This window comes from Ambystoma mexicanum, chromosome 3q, assembly GCF_040938575.1.
Source record: "Ambystoma mexicanum isolate Mex_15411 chromosome 3q, UKY_AmexF1_1, whole genome shotgun sequence".
In the NCBI taxonomy this organism is placed as follows: Eukaryota; Metazoa; Chordata; class Amphibia; order Caudata; family Ambystomatidae; genus Ambystoma; species Ambystoma mexicanum.
The window spans coordinates 193338755-193358065 of NC_090926.1; the positions used below are offsets into that span (position 1 = coordinate 193338755).

Consider the following 19311-nt stretch of genomic DNA (forward strand, 5'->3'; position numbering starts at 1 on the left):
CATCTCAAGAAAGGCCAAGCTACGCGGCCTGCGCACCTCCTCCCTCATCATCCTCAGATACAACAGAAAGAGAACTGGTGGATCTAGTTTCAGTCATTGCCCCTCACCTGTGGAATTCCCCACCTTCCTGCATCCAAGATGAACCTTCCTACCTAATCTTTCGCAAAAAAAATGTAAAACCACATTGTTTAATAAATACTCCTGAACGCACTGGATGACCCCACCAGAAATGTCTACCTACCATCATAAATTGCATTATACCTGTATAGTAATGATCACACTTGAATTTTACTGCCTGTAACAAATAACGGATACGCTGCTGCCAATATTGTAACCGTCCTAGCGCTGTGATACCTCCGGGTCTGGGCGCTAACAACAAATGAAATAGATGTGCTTCATTGTTAGACATTATCGCAACTCTTTTGAGGGTTCAAATGAGAGCTTTATTCTGATGGACAAATTGAAAACTTACAAGGTCTTGAAGCGGTATACCATTCTTTTACCGCAGGTTTTTTCGTCACAGGACTTTTCATCGCCGTTTTTTTATCGAAAAAAATTGTTTTCTTTTTTTGGGGGCGGGGGTTAAAAATTAAATAAATATTTGTGGGTGAAAGGGAATTGATTAAAAAAAACGCAATGAAAAGTTCCACGATGAAAAATCCCGCAGCAAAATAACGTAGAATCCTTGAAGCGTACTCGCCCACAAAATTAAAAAGCAAAACATAACCGGCCATCACCCCCAGAGGTTTTCTTTACTGATTTCAAGGGAACCGGCCATACTATGCATAAAGTGAAAGGATTATTAGATGCATTTTCTCACATATTAAAGAATAGACAACAGTTAAAAAAATATCCCGGATATTAAATGCACCTCGGTCTGAGTGACACATTCCATTGAGAAATTTTACCCATGAATGATGCAGAAATCGCAGTTAGGGACTGCAATAATTTTGGCCAATGAATTTCAATGAATGTAACCAGACACTGCAGCCATTAAATATTAGTTACTAAAAGAAATGTTGTGATAACATACCTAATCTTTACTCCTGAAAATAAGGCAGGAAAATGCACAGATGACAAACACAAGTTTGAAAAAACCTTGCTTAACATGAATACAGTCTAACTTTCGGCCAATCTTTCAATTACCCATCTGAGCCACTACTTGAATAAGTTGCAGCTTCCCAGATGCAGGCCTTTGCTAAAGAAAATGACCTACTACCCCTGCAACAAGCAGGTTTTCTTCCCAGCATGGGTATGGAGTCCATGCTCACCAGTGTGTTGGATGATCTCTCCAAAGTCCCGATCCTTTTGGACTAATCTGCAGCATTCAGCACAAAGTCCCGATCCTTTTGGACTAATCTGCAGCATTCAGCACAGTTAACCATTGGCTGGGACTAGATAGGTTGCTTCAGCTGGGCCTTCACGGCACAGCTTGGGATTGGCTTGGCACTCGGAGGATCGGTCAGTCATAGACCTTACAAAATGTCTTTAAGTACCCCTGACCTGCGGTGTCCAGCAAGGCTCTGCAATGTCATGACTGCTGTTAAAATCTCTCCGTGGCTGATGTGGGTCAGTCCTTTGGGCTGCACTTTACACATATGCGGTTGATCCACAGATCGTCTGATAAGATAACTGAAGTAATGCAGCTCATACATTTTAGACTTTGCTTGAATGCCACTGGTAGTTTATTGTTTAAGCATTAAAAGTCAATGCTTGAAAAAGGTTTTTGGTTAATGTCTCCATTTATCGAAGGTCAGAGGAATTTTGGCCCCTGCGCATGAGACCTTTTTCCAGCCCTCACAACCTGGTGAAAAATCTGGGCATAGAACCAACGGGACACTCCCTTTGGACATAGATCTATTCCAAAATGAAATCCAAATTCTCAGTTAAGGTTGCTATGAAATGTCTTTCTCCTTTTTGTATTTGGGCCTCACTGGACTCCCTATTAATACATTACAGAGGGTACAGAATTTAGCAACTACTTTGTATTCTGGAACCTCATGAGCAGTTTCATCTGCACTAGTCGCGAGTGAAATCTAGAATTCGGCATCAGGCACTCTGCTTGGTCCACGGTGCAAATTAGGTCTCAAAGCCTATATTTTATGCAAAAACATTTAATTGGATTATTCCTTTACGTCTCATCAATTAATTTTATTTGGCCGTCAGGCCATCAAAATACATCCTAATAAAAACATTTCTTTGATTTCTATGATGGACCACAAAACATTTAATCTTATCAAAACAAAAGGAAAGGGGAAAAACAGATTTGTGGGTTCCTGACCGGATTAATATGGCATTAGCTCCAAAGATAGAAGATTTGCACCGGATAGGACATGGTTAGTTAAGGCCCTTCCTGGGAGGCCATCAGGACCTCGACATATATAGGGGCCAATTACAATCCCACTATTGGGAGTCCAATCCTAGTGCTTAGGTCTTTCCTTGATGTGTTTGGCCACCCTCTGGTCCCAAAATACAAATTTGACAGAATCAGACAATTAGCAGACAATTTAGAAACCCTGTGCAAGAATACTATAGCACTACTTCGCCCCCCACCCCCGGACATTGTTCTTGGTCATGCTCCCCCTGGGCTTATAACTTCGTACTCTGGGCTCCTTCCCACTTAGTCCCTGGTTTCCCACTGAGCCGTGCTCATGAAACTTTGAGGCTGTGTGCTTTACATGATGATTGGGGGCCTCGCTAGACCTGTTATGCAGAATTAGCTGCTCACGCTGGGGCTGCGGTTTATGAAACTGTACGTTGGTTTCACAGGATGCTTTTCCCAAGGAGAATCTTAAAAAATCAGGAGTGTGTCCATGTGCCTTTTCTTCAGAGGTCAGTGGCCCAAGTGGAGTTTGATTGGAAGGACATTCCAGAGTTTGTTTACAGGATTCCATGCAAGCAGGAGGAGCCATAATGTTCTCCCCCTGACAGCCTCCTCCTGCCTTCCCCTGGGTTTCCATCAGTACCAATACGTTTATTTATGGCAACCAATTCACTCAGCACCCTTTCTCCATAGAAACCCCAGGCAGTGTGAACCTCCTTAGTGTTGGGGTCAGGGGTGAGATGGGTGCCCTGGTTGGTTGTTTTAGGAACCCTAAGCAGAGGTAGGTGAAGAAAGGTGCTAGACCCAGAGTACGAAGACAAATTATTCTCACTTCAGGTACTACTGGTCAAGCAAGGGGAAAGCTCATATTCAATCGCATCAGCCATCTCCATAATCATTAGGTCTAAAGGGCTTAGTAAAGAGGTGGAGGGGAGAGGGTCTTGTGTAGGACCAGGTACAACCAAAGCTTTAGAAGACGAGCAAACATTTACAACAGAGGGCTTGAGTTGCGAAACAAAACCCCCATCTGGGGCTCGACAAAAGACCGCCGACGGTAGGAGCTAGTACATTGAGCGTCGGTGGTAATAACAGTTTCTCCATTTCAGCTAAACAAGGGAGAAAGGGATCATTCCCACAAGCCGGTACTTTGGTTTTGGCTTCGGAAGTATCCACAGAGGCAGATTTTCCAACAGAGAGGGGCAGTCCTGCTTTTGCTGTTTCTTCTCAATTATTTCCAATTATTCGGTGTAGGGCTTGAATCAGGACCCAGAGCAAGTGCAACACCAAAGTTTCTGGGTACTTCATCCCCATGCTGATTGCCTGCTACAGTTGCTACTCCCTCACCCCCCGGGCATCCAGGAAATGATGTATGTCATTCACCAGGGTGGAAAACTCCCCCGTAAAGTTAAAGGTACTTCTGTGTATTTTCCCAGGCGCACAGCCGATGTCTCTGCCACAAACCGGTGAACAAGCCCTCTTTTTTTTCTTTGCACTGTTAATATTTTACGATCAAACATGGATTTGGGATGGTCTTGGGACCCGGTCTGGGAAACGGGCTGTTTACAGAAAATTAGTGGGGGATAGGTGGAGGCGGGTGAAATCTCTGGCTCCTCTTATTGTGCCTCCATTGGAATGTTCTAGCAATAGTAACTGGCAGATCAGCCCAGGGCCTCCCCCAGCAACAGTCCTCCAAACCAACTTCGGCTTACTCTCACCTTTCAGCCCCTCAGGGTGGGCTTCCAGCGATATGCCTTATCTTGCAGTCCGTCAGGTCTTTGGCACCCTGCTTATGGGGAACACCCCTGCGACACGAAACCCCTCGCGGTCTTGGGTCCCTGCGGACTTTGGCCCTGGCAGGCCTGCAGTGCAATGAAATTGCAGGAAGCAGCAGGGGCCGTGGCCTAGCGCTCATGTGGCAGCAACTCTTGCAGATTCCCTGCGTCCTTGGGTCCTAGAATTTACGGCTGCGGCTGCGTCCAGGCACACAGGAAGAGAGTGAATTGCAAGGCAACAGTGGTGACTGAGACAGAATTGGTTTTGAAAGTCAGTGAAGAAATAAAAGCACACCGAAATGCATGGTAAAACAAATCATGGGTGCCAAGTGAATAACTCTGCCTCTTCCTTATTCTGAATGAAGCATAGTGTGACAAATCTAAGGATGTCATCCCTTCTCCCCTAGGGGGAGACCTTTCACATGGGGAGAGGGGGGTACGTCCACAGTACAATGGTCCCCCTGGCGGTGGTGCACCGAGGGCGAGGGGCAGAAATCCCCCTATTTACCATATTCAACCCCTTCTCCAACTCTAAATCCTCCTAATCCTTCCCTGGATAGAGCCGATATATTTTGTTGTCAGGTCAGGCAATCTAACCTACATGACAACAATGAAAACCTAGAAAGTACAAAATGTCACACATGTAGCTTTCAGGTCGATACTGGGACGAAGAAGATGGCCGTGAGGTTTAAAGATCACTTGTAAGAAGCAGAATGGGCGCACTAATTTTCAAAGGCCAGTGAATGGCCCAAAGCAATACATCAAATGCACGCAGGAGTTCACAAGCAGTTCAAGCTCAAGCCGAAGCGCAGGAGATGCGAAAAAGAGAGCCGTCCCCCGAAGAGGAGTAGCAGGAGCCATGAAGGACCCGGCAAGGCATGGAAGAGACAGAATGCACAGCTGGAGAAAGGCAGCAGACTGCAGCATCCGAAGGCACTGGAACCTCCTGAAGAGACACAGCTGCCCGGGAACGGCTGGTTCCTTCAAGAAGGAAGCAAACGGGTACTTGGGTTGCCCAGGAGCTGTTAGAGTTCTGGGGGAGCAACAGGGTGAGCTCCGGAACTCGAAAGAGAGGGTCTGGGACCCTGAAGCAAACCAGAGAGAGTTGTATACTTTGCAGGAGAGTGAACCAAGCAGATACAACACAACAGTTTGATTCTGGGACCTGCACCCAGAATTAAGCGTCTGGGACCTTGAGGAAAGAGAGGGTCTGGGACCCTGAAGCAAACCAGAGAGAGTTGTATACTTTGCAGGAGAGTGAACCAAGCAGATACAACACAACAGTTTGATTCTGGGACCTGCACCCAGAATTAAGCGTCTGGGACCTTGAGGAAAGAGAGGGTCTGGGATCCTGAAGCAAACGAGAAAGAGTTGTATATTTTGCAGGAGAGTGAACTAAGCGGATACAATGCAGCAGTCGGAGTCTGGGATCCACACCCATACGAGAAACCAAGCTTGAAAGCAGTGTGTCTGTAACCCTGTGAGTAGAAAAGAGCCCGCCCATGGTAGATGACTTGCTTGGCAGGAGAGTGAACCAAGCTGTGTAAAGTATTGGTAGTCTGGGACCCGCATCCACATGAGAGGTTGTGGAAAAGATGACCAAGAACCCGAGGACTAACAAAAGAAGCAAAATCCAATGCTTGGTAGTGCCAAGCTGGTAGGATACAAGAACTGTGAAGCTAACAATCATTCCTTTTGCGTTATCCAGTGGTTAAAGATAAGTCTAGAGCACAACCCTAGCATTGTAATCTTTGTATTTTGGAACTTTTTTTGCATCACTTTTATTACCAGCGAAACTAGGAAGGAACTTTTCTGTTTGTTGAAAACACATTGAACACTGTTTATTTTGAGAAGAGGCCATCCTTGCACAGTTATCTTAGATTATTAGTGTTGGGAACAGAAGTAGGTTTTGGGACACAGCCGTGACATACCTTTTAGTTTCGGACTTCCTGACAACTTCACTAGTTTCCTTTGAGGTAGGGAAACCCCTCTTAGCTTTAGGGCTACAGAGGCATTTTTCCAACCCTCTTTTGAAAAATAAGTATATATCCAAAACATGCCACTATTGTGTCCGAACCTAACTTCTGCACCCTTACAATAGGCAGATTGAAATGATAGTCACATAAAACAATGTTAGTAGATGCTATTCCAGTAGTACATACATTGTGTAGCAGTACATTCTCCCAGAAGCAAAAAGTAGAAAAATAATACTGGTACTAGAAGGAATATTTGACCCTATAGAATATTCAAGGTGGTTGGCACTAAATGTAGTGGCATACAAATCAAACGGCAGCATGTGTGTCAACCTCTGAAATCTAAATACAAATATAATAGTTGAATCAGAAAGGCTGAATGACATGAAGGGAGCTGACAATTCTATGACAATAGATTTAGCAGCTGCATACCATCAGGTGCCATTGTATGAGGACTCTTTTTGGCCATTTAGGGTGTTGCATGGCGTTCAGATTGGTGCCAACATAATATACTGGGATATTTAACGAAAGGGTGAGAATAAACATGATGGAAAGCTCTGGGAGGTTTTGGATAGGTTCAGAAAAAAAGGGGTGGCTCCCCATAGAACCGAACATGTGTACGTTTAGGTTACAGGAGATGGAGAACCTAAATCCTAGTGAGCGGGAAAGGCTATAATCAAAGATTAAGTTATGTTGCATCAACTAGCCATATATATTTTATGTAAATGATGGTGGAACAGGTTACAGGAAACATTGCTACAGTCTTCTTGGGAGGTAACAATTTCGAGGGCAAGGAGTCTGAAGAAACATGAAGTGTGCTAGCTTGTTCAAATGCTTGGAAAACATCCTTCTGTTTGTGTGTTCCTATATAGATGCACGCTCTTGTTGTAGGAAGTGGGATGCATTGTAAACATAATATTGATGGAGGATTATAAACCAGAGTGGTAAGAGTTCTGAAAGTCTGTTGCAAAATGCTGCTGAAGTAGGCAAATGCATGCAAGGCTGTTGACGAATAGTCTTACCTGCGAGCTGGAAATAAATTGGCACGTGCTTCAGTTTTCATATGATCATTATGATGGGAAAGGATGGCCAGTCCTGGGAGCAGGACTCCTCATGGAAAAGAAGCATAAGGAGGCATAACTGAGATTAAATAGAGCAAAGGCACACCAAGCAGGTATGAGCCCAGTGTGGGTGCTGGGTATCCTACATTTTTGAATTGTGCAATAACTTGACTGGTGTTTGCAGCAGAGTTGTTAGTTGGTGGGATGGGGTGAAATGTCCATTTGAAGAACACTTGCTACATATTTTCAAGATATTTTCTCTGTTGCTTTTTAGCCAAATCTGCAGTGAGCTGGACACTGTGCTTAAAAAGAATGAAGAAGATGAGCAGGAGGAGATGGTAGTGGAGGAAGCTGGCGATGAAGGAGAGCCAGAGATTAAACGACGGACAAGAGGTAGCAGACTTGACATAAATACCCCCCATAGACTGACTCTTGGGCATTCCAAATTGAAGTATGGATAGCTGCACCCCTCTTTGAAGCAGCTTAGACATCGATCATGGTGGTGGATCAAAGTTTTTCGATGTTGAGCATTTTGGAATGTGACGCCTCCCAAGCCCTGTTTGGTTTGCAGCGTAGCATCTCGTTTTCTGTATTTGTTCTCATCTAAAGAAATTGACCGCAGAGAAGAGTCTGATTCACCCCTCCAGTGTTCTCATGTCTAAACTTGAAACCAAACCCTACATTATTTTAAGCTTTTTCCTTTGTCTCCACTCTTGTTCTTGCCATCAAGGTCTCGGGTTTTATTTACTTTATGATTTTTAAATGTCTGTTTCAGATTACAAGAGGACCAGTTTGGCGCCATACATTAAGGTTTTTGACAATTTCCTGGAAAAATTGGATCACTCTCGCAAAGGTGAACTCTTGAGAAAAAGTGGTGAGTCCGGCAGGGAAATTAGCCTGTTCGTAGTGTGGGTAATGCAGTCTGTGCCATGAAATAACAGATCAGAATATAAAAAAGGTTTGCTGTAGATGTTGAGGCATTTTCATCATGTTCGGCAGACTTTGAAAGTGCTCAGTAGTTCATGAGGCTTATGGTTTCTAAAATACCCTTAGTTGAAGTTAACCTAGACAGTAACTTTGTACAGAAAAAGTCTTCCTTGCGTTGGACTCTCGCACCATGAAAAAATTAACAAGCACCAATTTAGGCTCCTAAACTCCCACCCGTAGCACAGAGCAGGCTTAAGTGATATGGCCAAATAAGTCTGTGCATAGCCCTTCATATTTGCTGAAGTGATTCTTTCTTTTGGCAAACCTTCGAGGGTGAAGAGTGGCACTGTATGCTCTGCTGTAACCCCAAGAATTCTGTTAGATGTCTTGGTAGGGGATATAGATACATAAGTGAATGGTTTGGAAAAAGTAAGTATTTGAATGTTCTTTAGTCGAGGAAGACACTAAAGGTACTGTTATTTTTCAGGTGTACCATCTGCACAATCCATGCTTTACAAGTAGATGGTCACCATTATTTTTCAATATTGCACTGAGAAAAGCCAATACACTATACACTGACTTGATTACCACATATGCATGCATGTCACCCATTAGAGGTATGAAAAATGAACTTTGTGATGTTGGAAATACCTTATGGAGGGACAGGGCCTCAAGTCCTTATCTATGTGTGTTTTCCTTATGTTTTCTGCCACTAAGGTCCAGCCTGGACCTCTGGCAGTGCAGCTCTTAATTTTATCTTTTGCTGAACGACACCTATGGCATAACCTTAGGGTACACGTGGGTGTGGGTACACCTTTGTACCGCTTATGTGTGTTTTTGGTCATCTGTGTGTTGCCCACAGAGCAGGGTATGGGCTGGTGGCAGCAAAATGCTGACTTGGCAGTGGATCAGAGTGTCCTCCATTTTTGGGACACCCCAGGCCCTGCCATAGGAATCGATGGATTCCTGGTAGAAGATGAGATGGCCCCTCGCCTCTTGGGTTCTATTGACCTTGTTTCCCAAAGTCCTGGGAAGCCCAGATTCTGTCCCTTCCTCCTGAGTGGCTGGTGGTTGGAAACACCATATATGGTTCTGGGGTTGCCTACTTTCAGACTGACTGAAGCCTTCCTAGGTGTTGTGTGCTGTAGGTACACCCCTAGGAGTGGGACCTGTGTGAATGGAGTTGGGAGTCAACTCATATTCTCTGTTGTCGGTGTCTGGTTTCTGTGTGTGGCACACAATAAATGAGACAACCCTGACTGAAACTGACATGAATGCAGTGTAGTGTGCTGAAAGGCTTGCCCCAATCCACATTCTTTGTTATGGGTGTTTCGGTGGAGTGAATGGCCTGAATACCTGTGAGCCTGATTGGCTGCATGCATGAAGGCCCTTCTGCATGATTGGCTGACTGAGCCTGTCTCAGACAGAGTGAATGAGGTACGGATGTGTATATCTGGGTACCTCTCACTTACCAATTTGTTCAGAAGCTGAACTCGAAGCTGAAGCAGGAAGACGCTGTTCCCTGAAGCACAGCTGGAGGGGAAGTCTGCTGATGCAATTTATTCAAGTAATCCAAAAACTGTTGTCTCCCAAGGACTGATCCAGAGAAGTCCTGCATAGGAGACCTCTCCCTGAGCTACAAAGGACCATCGTGCAAAGCTGCTGCATTTCATCAAAGTATTCTGGAAGCCAGTACTGTGTGCCTGCCGTCCAAAGAAGGGATCTTCGAAGTTCAGAGTCAGAGTAGTCCGTTGATGTCGCCCAGGATCCGGGGGGGGGGTTAGGGGCGGGGTCATTTTGCAACCGCTGGAAGCCGTTGCTGTCTACTGCCCAGAAGAGGGAGTACCCGGGCATACTGCTACTGGACACCCGGAGCAGCGAAAGTTCCAAACTGCCTAAGAACATTTGAAGGGACATCCTTGCCGTCACCACTGACCACTTTTTCCTACCGGAGAGAGCCCAGAGTCGTTGGGTGCAGTGGAAGGGTCCGCCAATGGGTTTCCTGCCACCAGAAGCGAACAGACGTCCTGAGGGTCCAGACTTGGTGAGGGTCTGAGGTCCACTCCAGTGGTCGAGTCCAGGTTGCCAGAAGCCGTCCAAAGGTCTGTGATGCAGCTGCAGCACTGAAGAACCGAAAGTCTCAAAATCGCTATATTCTGAAAGCCGACATCGAAAGTGACCTATGCACCCATCATCGTCGAAGGGTCCCAGGAGTCTTACATTCAGCTGCCAAGCCTTTAAGGAGCCCACAGCAAGTTTAATCTTCACAGGACTTCTACAGTCGGAGAAATGTCGACCAAAGGCGAGCACTGCCAAGAGCCAAACTGTTGCACTTCAGAAAGACTTTGGTTCCTTTTTATTCTTGTGCTCAGCATCCCACTGGCTCCTTCTTCCAAAGGGGGTCCATCCTCTGAGGGAATCATTGAGTAAAGCCGAGAAACTCTGCCACTTCTCCTGCCAAGGCAGCAAAGGTACTGTGATGAAGAGCATCTCCTAGCCTTAGTAGTCGTCCAGGGGTCACATATTTGTCTTGGATCCTGTTCTCCTGTGGCCTCTCAAGTACTTTGGGGCAGTAGAAGCTTTTAAAGAAAGCACAAGGTTATTGAACATTGTTGGGCTGGGCTGTGAAAGACAACATAAGTTAAAGTTACTCCCTAGCTTTTCCCTTAGAGGTTTCCCAGGTGGGGGGAGAGGGCGATCCGTCCTTAGAATTATCTATCTAAACTAAAGAAAGTAGTCTGCCACTGTTAACAACTAACCTGCCTTTCTTCCCTATTATATGCTGATACACCTCACTTTAGAATCCACATGCCTATTTAAAACTGTCTGCAGTTTGTACATTTCTTACTGAATGTAAGTATTGTGTGGTACCACATAGTGTATAGATTTACCATTCTTTGAATAAGTATTCCAAGAACAAAGTGTTATTTATATGTATGCATATATGGTAGAGGTAACAAACATATTTTATATAAAGAAGCTGTGTTATCACCTAACAGTGTGTGGACATTCCTTTGTCGGGGCTTTGTGTAAACACTGTACTTAAGAACCTGCCTCCATCACCTCCTGAAAGCTTAAGCCTGGCTGCGTGCCACGTTTTACCAAATTGAGAGCCTTGCTGGCGTGTTCTGTGCCTGTACCCTACCATATAGTGGGAAGAAGTAGAGATACCCCCTCCAGTCTTTACAAACTTGCTTGCAACAAGGATGCGCACCCATTAGTATCTTTCTCGAGTAAGCATGCCTGCTGGATTAGTCCCTGGCATGGGGAGGAAGGTATATAGAACACTTCAAAGTAATATTTTTTTTGCCTTCATGCCATTGGTACGGAAGATTAAAAATACATTTGTAGCCCCCAGACCCCAACTCCATTTAGTTTTTCATGTCAGGAATAACACGTCACAAACTCCTTAGACTACTGGTAAAGAAGGTAACGGAGTCATACATGTCTATGCGAGGTTACCACCCTCAAAATGTTGCTAGATGCAAGCGGTTTTCTTATTTCCTTATCACAATCTTAAGCTGTACTGAATGGGAAAATCATTCAGTAGATTCCAGTTGACCTGGACTTTGACACACGTTTGGTTCTCCATCATTGGATCTTTCATGGATTCACATTCTTTGAATATTCCCCTTCGTCAGGCTGGGAATCCTCGGTAACCTCAGTATTACATTGTACAATAAAGAAAAAATGGCTCACATTTGTAACCCATCACTATCCTTTTGGGTGCATTCAGCTTCAGCCAATGGGATGCCTAGTATCCAGCCCCATCCTGGAGACCATCTTCAGAATCTAACCGCAGGTTGTGCTGAGGAGCCCTCTAAACCCTTTTCTCCTGTGAGATAAATCTTATCTAAAATTCAACTAAAAAAAGATCTTCAGTCAGCACATGATTTCAACACGCTTCTTACTTCAGTTAAATGGGAAGGGATTGCTATGGAGGGAAAAATCTGTCTTCAATCCTTGTAACACACATGACATAAATAATGTGTAGGAGAGGAATAACCACTCTGAATGCATGTATTGCCTTTACCCCAACCATACCCAGGAAGACTGCGACATTTGCAGTACCCTCAGTGCTAAAACACAGAGTGACAGGCACAGGCGCCTAGAGTGTTGGTTAAATGAGGGGAAGTACCCTCAGTCAGAGACAGAGTCCTTTAAGAGTGTGGCTGTCAGGCATTAATAAGCCCTGTGTTCTGAAAAGGGACCAGATCCGAGTGCAGGGTTCCACACTCTTCTAAAAAGAGAAGCTGTAAATCCCTGGCGAACCTGCCGCACAAGCAGCCAGTTAGTAGACGACACTCTCGCAGATTACTTTGTGTATGGGCGAAATAAGGTATAAACTTTCTTCCGAGAAATCCTTGTTGTTGGCACATAAAGATATGGTCCAGGTGTGAAGGATTCTTCTGGAAAAAAGTTCTTCAAATACCACAAAGCACACCGACTGCGTGTGTTCTATACGAAGTAGGAATATCCACTCTGAATGTAAGGATTACATGGAACAAGTTACTGCTCTTCAGGAAAATGCATGAGGAAGCATGCCTACCACCGTTCAAAATCCTGTTGGGAAACAAAATAGGTGAAAACAAGTCGGCCCTAAGAGACTGGAAACAGCAATGTAGAGAAATCCTCAAACAGTTAGGGACGGATGAGACAACATTATGGAATAATCCAGATTTTGTAAAGAGAAAATTGCTGGACCATGACTGGATCTCAATTGGGGAGAGAAGAGCCTGTCAAAAATCCATGATAAATCAACCAAAAGAAGTAAAAAAACGGAATACTCTCCAGAAATATCTGGCATTGGCCCCGTGCAAGCACCTTAGAAAACATTATTTGATGTTTCGCCTAAATATTATTGAAACAAAAGAAATTCTGGGAAACAGGCGTGTGATATCAAAGGAAAACACTCTGTCGACTCTGTGGAGAGAAAGATGAAACTCTAAAACATCTCATTCTAAGCTGTACTGAATTAAACGACCAACGGGACAGTTGCATGGGAAAGATGATGACAGATTACCAGACGTTGTCTGAAGAAGAATGGTGGAGACAACTACACTTGACCGAAAGCAAGCCACTGATGATTGCAGTAATGCGATTTTTAGAGCATCTGCAGAAGTGCCTAAAATCAAATCCGGTAGTTGCCTAAAAACAGCGTCAGGTGCAACTACAGGTCAGGAGACCAACCGCACTGAAAAGACTGATAAGATGGATCTGTTGAGGTAAAGGTAGAGGAATTGGGGTTAGAAAAAACCTCGAGAAGTAGCTCAATGAGGTGATTAGTGAAAAAAAACGAAGGACGATAGAGGGAATGTTGACTTTATGTCAAAAGATAAAGTTTTTCAAAAGTTTGTATAAACTAAATGAAAATAATAAAAAAAAAAAAAATAATAAAGATTCATCGATGACTGGCCAAAGCGGCATCGCTGTCAACAGTGACATCCCCATCGGCAGGCTCGTCTACTAGGACAACCATGCCAAAACTTGACATCCCGTAAATGGCAATAACATCCCCATCTTCGACCAAGGCCACCAGCACAAAGGTGTCCACGTCAACCTCCACCACATTGTCAATGGCATGCTAGTCGACTGTGCACGACATATCACTAACACCACACTTGTCGATGATTGGAAAATCTATTACCGTACCGACGACCATCGGATCGATGACAGTAACCGAGGGGGTGGCGGCACCGATGACCCTGACAGCGGTACATAGAAAGGCAGAAAAGCCAGTGTTGTCGGGGGCGCAAGGAAAAAATCAGAAAAGACCTGACTACCCAAGTCACCTTCTACGCTACCAATAACACTGTGAGAGGACGTCTCTCCCGCGAGGGTGCTAAAACTTCAAAACCCAAGGTAGCAGGAGAGCAGCAGCAGGTGGAGCATGTTCATAAGGAAGCAGAGGTGCCGCCCACACTCCATACAAATCGCGTTGACAACTTTGCAGCAATCTGCAGTCTGAGCATGGGAGCTCCCCATTAATCGCCCCAATTTCCTCCATATTACCAGAACACATTCTGGAGTATTACATAGATTCCGTGTTCGAGCAGGTATATGATATGAATTGAATTTATGAAGCACAGTTACACCCGAAGGGAACATGGTGCTGGATATTCACCGGCATTTTTGGAGGAGGAGGAGGAAGAAGAGGAGGAGGATGATTATTTGGACCCTCTGCCTCCACTACCACAGATGGCTCCAGACTGCTATTTCTGCCAACACCAGTAGCCCTGGATCCAGCGCTGGTGGGCCCATGCCTAGATGAACTTGGCCCACAGATGTTACTATCTTTACAGGTTTTGTTTTCGCCAGATGTTGGTAGCTCAAGTGAGCAAAAGGTTACCACACACGCAAGTACAAACATTGTCTGAGGCCCCATGTCATCCACTTATGCCAGGCCCATCTAGTTTACCAGGCAGGATACACCAAGTGCCATATCATTCCCTGTATGAAAGAACGGCACATGTACCAAGATCCCCATGCAAAGTAATGACAAAGTCTCCACATACCAATTCACGTTCTACACACAGGCTGCCTTTACAGCGAATCAGACCAACTACACCATTCAGTGCCATTGGTAGCTAGAGCTAAAGGCTCACCAGAAAAACTACATTGTTGCAATTCACTGATCAGGCTGTCTGGTTCCCTGTTTCACGAACAAGAAGAACTGCAAAAACACTGATGGGGATGTGGCAGGTAATAGTTCCACTCCAACCCCCGCGGCCCCCCCTCCATTCGCCCACCGGAAGATTGGGATGACAGGGATGCAGACATAGATCCCATACCAGGTGAGCCTTCAAAACAGTCCCCTCTAAATGAGGTGGGGGCTTTTCATACGATAATGGAAAAGGGCTACAAAGAGTTTGGACTAACACCAGCGGAGCAGAAAAGTCTGTTTTCTATTGGACCTTGTGCATTAAAAACATAAATTGGTCATGTCCATACCTATCCTAGAATATGTCTGGATGGAAGGCTTACTCCTCATGAAGAAGCCATTCTCAGAACCTGTACTCGAAGGCAGGCTTGAAAAGAAATTCAGGTCTCCAGACATATCTCCCAAATGTTTAACTTCACAGCCTACCCCTGATCGGTGGCGTCTACAGCAATAGAGTGAAAAACACGTGCCCCGGACTCCAAGTGCTCCTTCCCAGTAGAAAACGAAAGCAGAAATAGTGATGCTTTTGGGAAGAAAATCATAGCGATTGGGGCGACCACAGTAAAAGCGGCTAACTCATTGGCGCTCATAACGAGATATGATTGTGAGATGTTGAACAGGGTGGCACCAATATTAGAGCACTTGCCTGACAACAAGTGCAAGGAAGCACTAGCCATATTGCATGAGGGCGAAGAAGCATTGAACCATGCAATTAATATAGTGGTAGATATAACCGGGAAGGGATTTAAACAGATCACAAGTGAGGTAGTGTTGCACAGACAGGCATGGCTTTAGTGCACAGACTTTCCACCAGATGTGCAATCGAAAGTGTTTGACATGTCCTTCGAGGGAGACCAGCAAGTCGGGTCAAAAATTGATAAGGATCTAAAGGCCATTAAAACGGACACTGATACTGCAAGATCGCTTGCGTCCCTTCAATCGTAACGCACCTTTCGAGGAGCGTCCAGACAATCTACGAATTCAGCCAGGGTTGGCACGCCCTATCAAAGAGGGACATACTACTCACAGGGATACAAGTAAACCTACCCGTATAAAACAAAAGACTACCGAACACCACAGAGAAGACCACCAGGAACTGCCTCCCAAAAAGGGAGACAATAAAAACAGGCCTGACTCGCGCAATCACCCAGCTCCCACAAGGTAGCAAACACAAGTGGGAGGCAAACGCCAATACCATCAGAACCAGTGGAAGGGAATAATGAAAGACAAATGGATATTAGACATGATCCAAAACGGGCACGCCCTTGAATTCAGCAATATCCTGACTCAAATGTATCCAAGCATCCAACAGCCAGATTTACGCATTCTACAAGATGAAGTAAAAAAGATGCTAGTTAAACGTGTTATCGAAAAGATTCCAAGATAAGAATGGGGCAAAGATACTAGATCTGTGGGGGCTCCACAAGTCCATCAAGAAACAAAAATTCAAAATGGTCCCATTGACCGATGTGATTAAAGCAGTGCAAAAAGAATGATTTTGAGGGGATTGGGTCCTCCGACGTATTCCATATCTGACACACTTATAACCACAGCTGTGCTGCTTTGGAAAATTCTCGGCTCCTGCATCGATGTCGATACGCTGTCCTTGAGGGCCTCCGTCGAGCCGACGTCACCAGATGTTATAAGTAGGACGCACGACACCCGTAGCCTCAGTTCCGTTTTTTCAACGAACGTGTTCGCTTCGGAGATCTCGGCGCGCCTCGGTTCTACTGAATCCTGTCCTTTCCGGTTCTTCGAACCTGTTCGTTTGTGTATTGAAATGATGTCTTCGGCTTCTTCCACCCCGTGGTCGGGTTTTAAGAAGTGTCGGGTGTGCGGGTCCAAGATGTAGTTGACGGACACGCACAACACTTGCCTCTGGTGCCTCGGGGAGGACAACGATACGGATGACTGTGTCGACTGCAGTCGCTTACATCGAAGGCCTTGCGGGAGCATAAGAAGAAGCCGTCAGTGGGTAAGGTGGCCAAACCGCGGAAGTCGCGATCCACTTGACTTTCGACGGACGATTCGAGGGGCGACTCTCTGCATCGTCGTCGTGATTCCGGGGGGGTCTCGGTCCAGGAGTCGATTCACCAATCCTCTGCCTCTTCGAGGCACTCACGGAAGCGCCGTCACAGGTCGCCTTCCCCGTCCTCATCCGAGGACTCCTCCCGTCGGCGGGTTGCTTGTCCCAACAAGCATTCCACTCCTGAGGAATGGGATTCCTTCCGAAAGGAGATGATGGCGATTTTTCAATCACAGGGCTACGGTCCGTCCGCACCGTCGAAGGATGCCAGCCGTGACCGTGCTAGAGACACTGCTCGTCCGCCTTCGGGCTCGTGCGGTCATCGCGACCACCAGGCGCCTTCGAGGTCCCAGTCGGACAAGGATGGTCGCTCTAGACATGCCTGTTCCAGGTCCCGGTCCTCGACGCCCTTGAGACCGCTTGAGCCTGTGAAGTCTTCGAGGAAGACATCGACGCCTGCGTCGTCAAGGTTGTTAAGGGACTCTCTCTCGAGGCTCCGCCTCCGAGGAAGTCGTCGACCCCATGAGCGCCCAGGCTGTCGAAGGACACGCTCGGGGCTCCGCCCTCGAGGCCTGTGTCGACGCCGTCGAAGTTGTCGGCGCCTCGCTCAACATCGACACCGATTCCATTGACGCCCTCAACGCCTTTCGAGGCTGCTTTGTCGGAGGTACCCCGTGGCACGGTGGAACCCCCCAAAAAGGCTCTGGCCAAGGCTAAGAATGTCTTTGTCCCTTTTTATGGACCCTCTTTCCGCCCTCTGGATTTTATTTCTGAGGGGGATGAGGGATTCGAGGAAGGTTTGGTGCCTGAGGAGGAGCCTGACGAGATTTTGTCTGGTCACAGCCAGATTGAAGACCTGCGTCAGTCACTGCACGACGCCAGTGGTCTGGAATACTCTCCGGAGGTGGAGTTCTGTCGGCCTGAGCCTGGCACCCATGCCGAGTCCTCGTACCGGCACCTTATGTCAAGGGCCTGTGGATTTTCTGCAGGATGACCTGACGGACATCCTCGACCAAGGTCCTCCAACTGACCCGGTACTGCCATTCCATATGGCTCTGCAAAGAAGGGTGGCTGCAGCTTGGACTGCTCCGGAGAGTCTTGCGGCAGTGAGCAAGTCTTTGCCGCAAAAATACCGTCCAGCCAGTAGCGACCCCTGCTACTTGACCACGCACCCCACTCTGGAGAGTTTGGTGGTGCAGGCGGCCACGGCCCCAGCAAAGCAGGCCTCGTACCCTACCTTCCCTCCTGATAGGGACGACTAGCGTTTTGATGGCTGGGCGAAGAAAGTGTTTTCTTCAGGGGGTATGGCTTTACAGGCAGCCAACTGTGTGTGCGCCTTGTCACGTTTCACGGACACTCTGTGGAACTGTATTTCATTGGCTGCTGAACATATTCCCGAAGGGGAGGAACGGGATGGTTTTCTTGCTATTGTCCAGGATGGCAAGGATGCTATATGTGAGTCTGTTCAGTCGGGTCTGGACATGGTGGATTGTGTCAGCCGGTCCATGGTGGCGAGCACCATTATATGCAGGTTTGCATGGTTGCAGAAGTCGGGGTTTGCTCCTGATGTGCAAGCCCGGCTCCTCAACATGCCCTTTGATGGTGAACATCTTTTTGGCAGCAAGGCTGACGAAAGCCTTGAGAGGTTACAGACCTCAAAAGCTGCGGCAAAGTCATTGAGCACTGCAGTTTTCCAACCTCTGCCTTTTCGTCCTAGGGGACAGCAATGGAGGGGAGTTTCCTTTCGATATTACTCATCCTTTAGTAAATTGAGAGGAGCTGCAAGTCAAAGGGGCCACCTTAGGAGTGCCAGAGGTGGAAAACAGGGTACTCGAGGTGCCAAGGCCGCTCGGGCAGTTGCCTCTTTGCCCGCGGGCACTGCCGCAGCCACTTCAGCTAAGTCATGAGGCCATGTCCCATGGTTCGCCGGTTGGGGGAAGGCTGGCACAGCATCTTGTAGAGTGGTGTGCCATTACTTCAGATGTGTGGGTTCTGGAGATCATAGCCCACGGCTACTGTCTTCCTTTCCGGCAGAGGCCTCACGACAATCCACCAGGGAATCTCTCTTGGAAGAGTCCGGATCCACTCCTTGCGCAGGAAATTCGATCCCTGCTGGAGAAAGGCGGCATAGAACTGGTGCCTGAAGCGGAGAGGAACAAGGGATGGTATTCCACTTATTTTTAGATTTCGAAGAAAGATGGGGGATTGAGACCCATCATGGACTTGTGCGGTTTGAAAAAGGTCCTCAGGAAGGACAAGTTCAAGATGATTACTCTTTCTCAAGTCCTCCAGGCCCTTCAACTTCAGGACTGGTTAGTGTCTCTCGACCTCAAGGACGCTTATTTTCATGTGCCGATCCATCCATAGCACAAGAAGTACCTGAGGTTCGCGGTTGGTGACTCGCACTTTCAGTTTCGGGTCCTGCCGTTGGGATTGACCTGCGCCCTGAGGGTATTTACCAAGCTCATGGTGGTGGTGGCAGCGTATCTCAGGAAAGGGGGGGATTCACGTCTACCCCTACCTGGATAATTGGTTGATCAGGGCGCGCTCTCCCGAGCAAGTCCTGGA

General features: G+C 46.6%; 1 protein-coding gene across 1 annotated transcript in view; it reads left to right on the top strand.

The window, feature by feature from the left end:
• Positions 1–19311, top strand: part of PRIM1 (DNA primase subunit 1) — a 349710-nt gene that overhangs the window by 318339 nt on the left and 12060 nt on the right. The window contains exons 11-12 of the mRNA XM_069653478.1: positions 7404–7522; positions 7905–8003. Coding sequence (XP_069509579.1) covers positions 7404–7522; positions 7905–8003 — 218 coding nt within the window. The remainder of the gene's footprint in view (positions 1–7403; positions 7523–7904; positions 8004–19311) is intronic.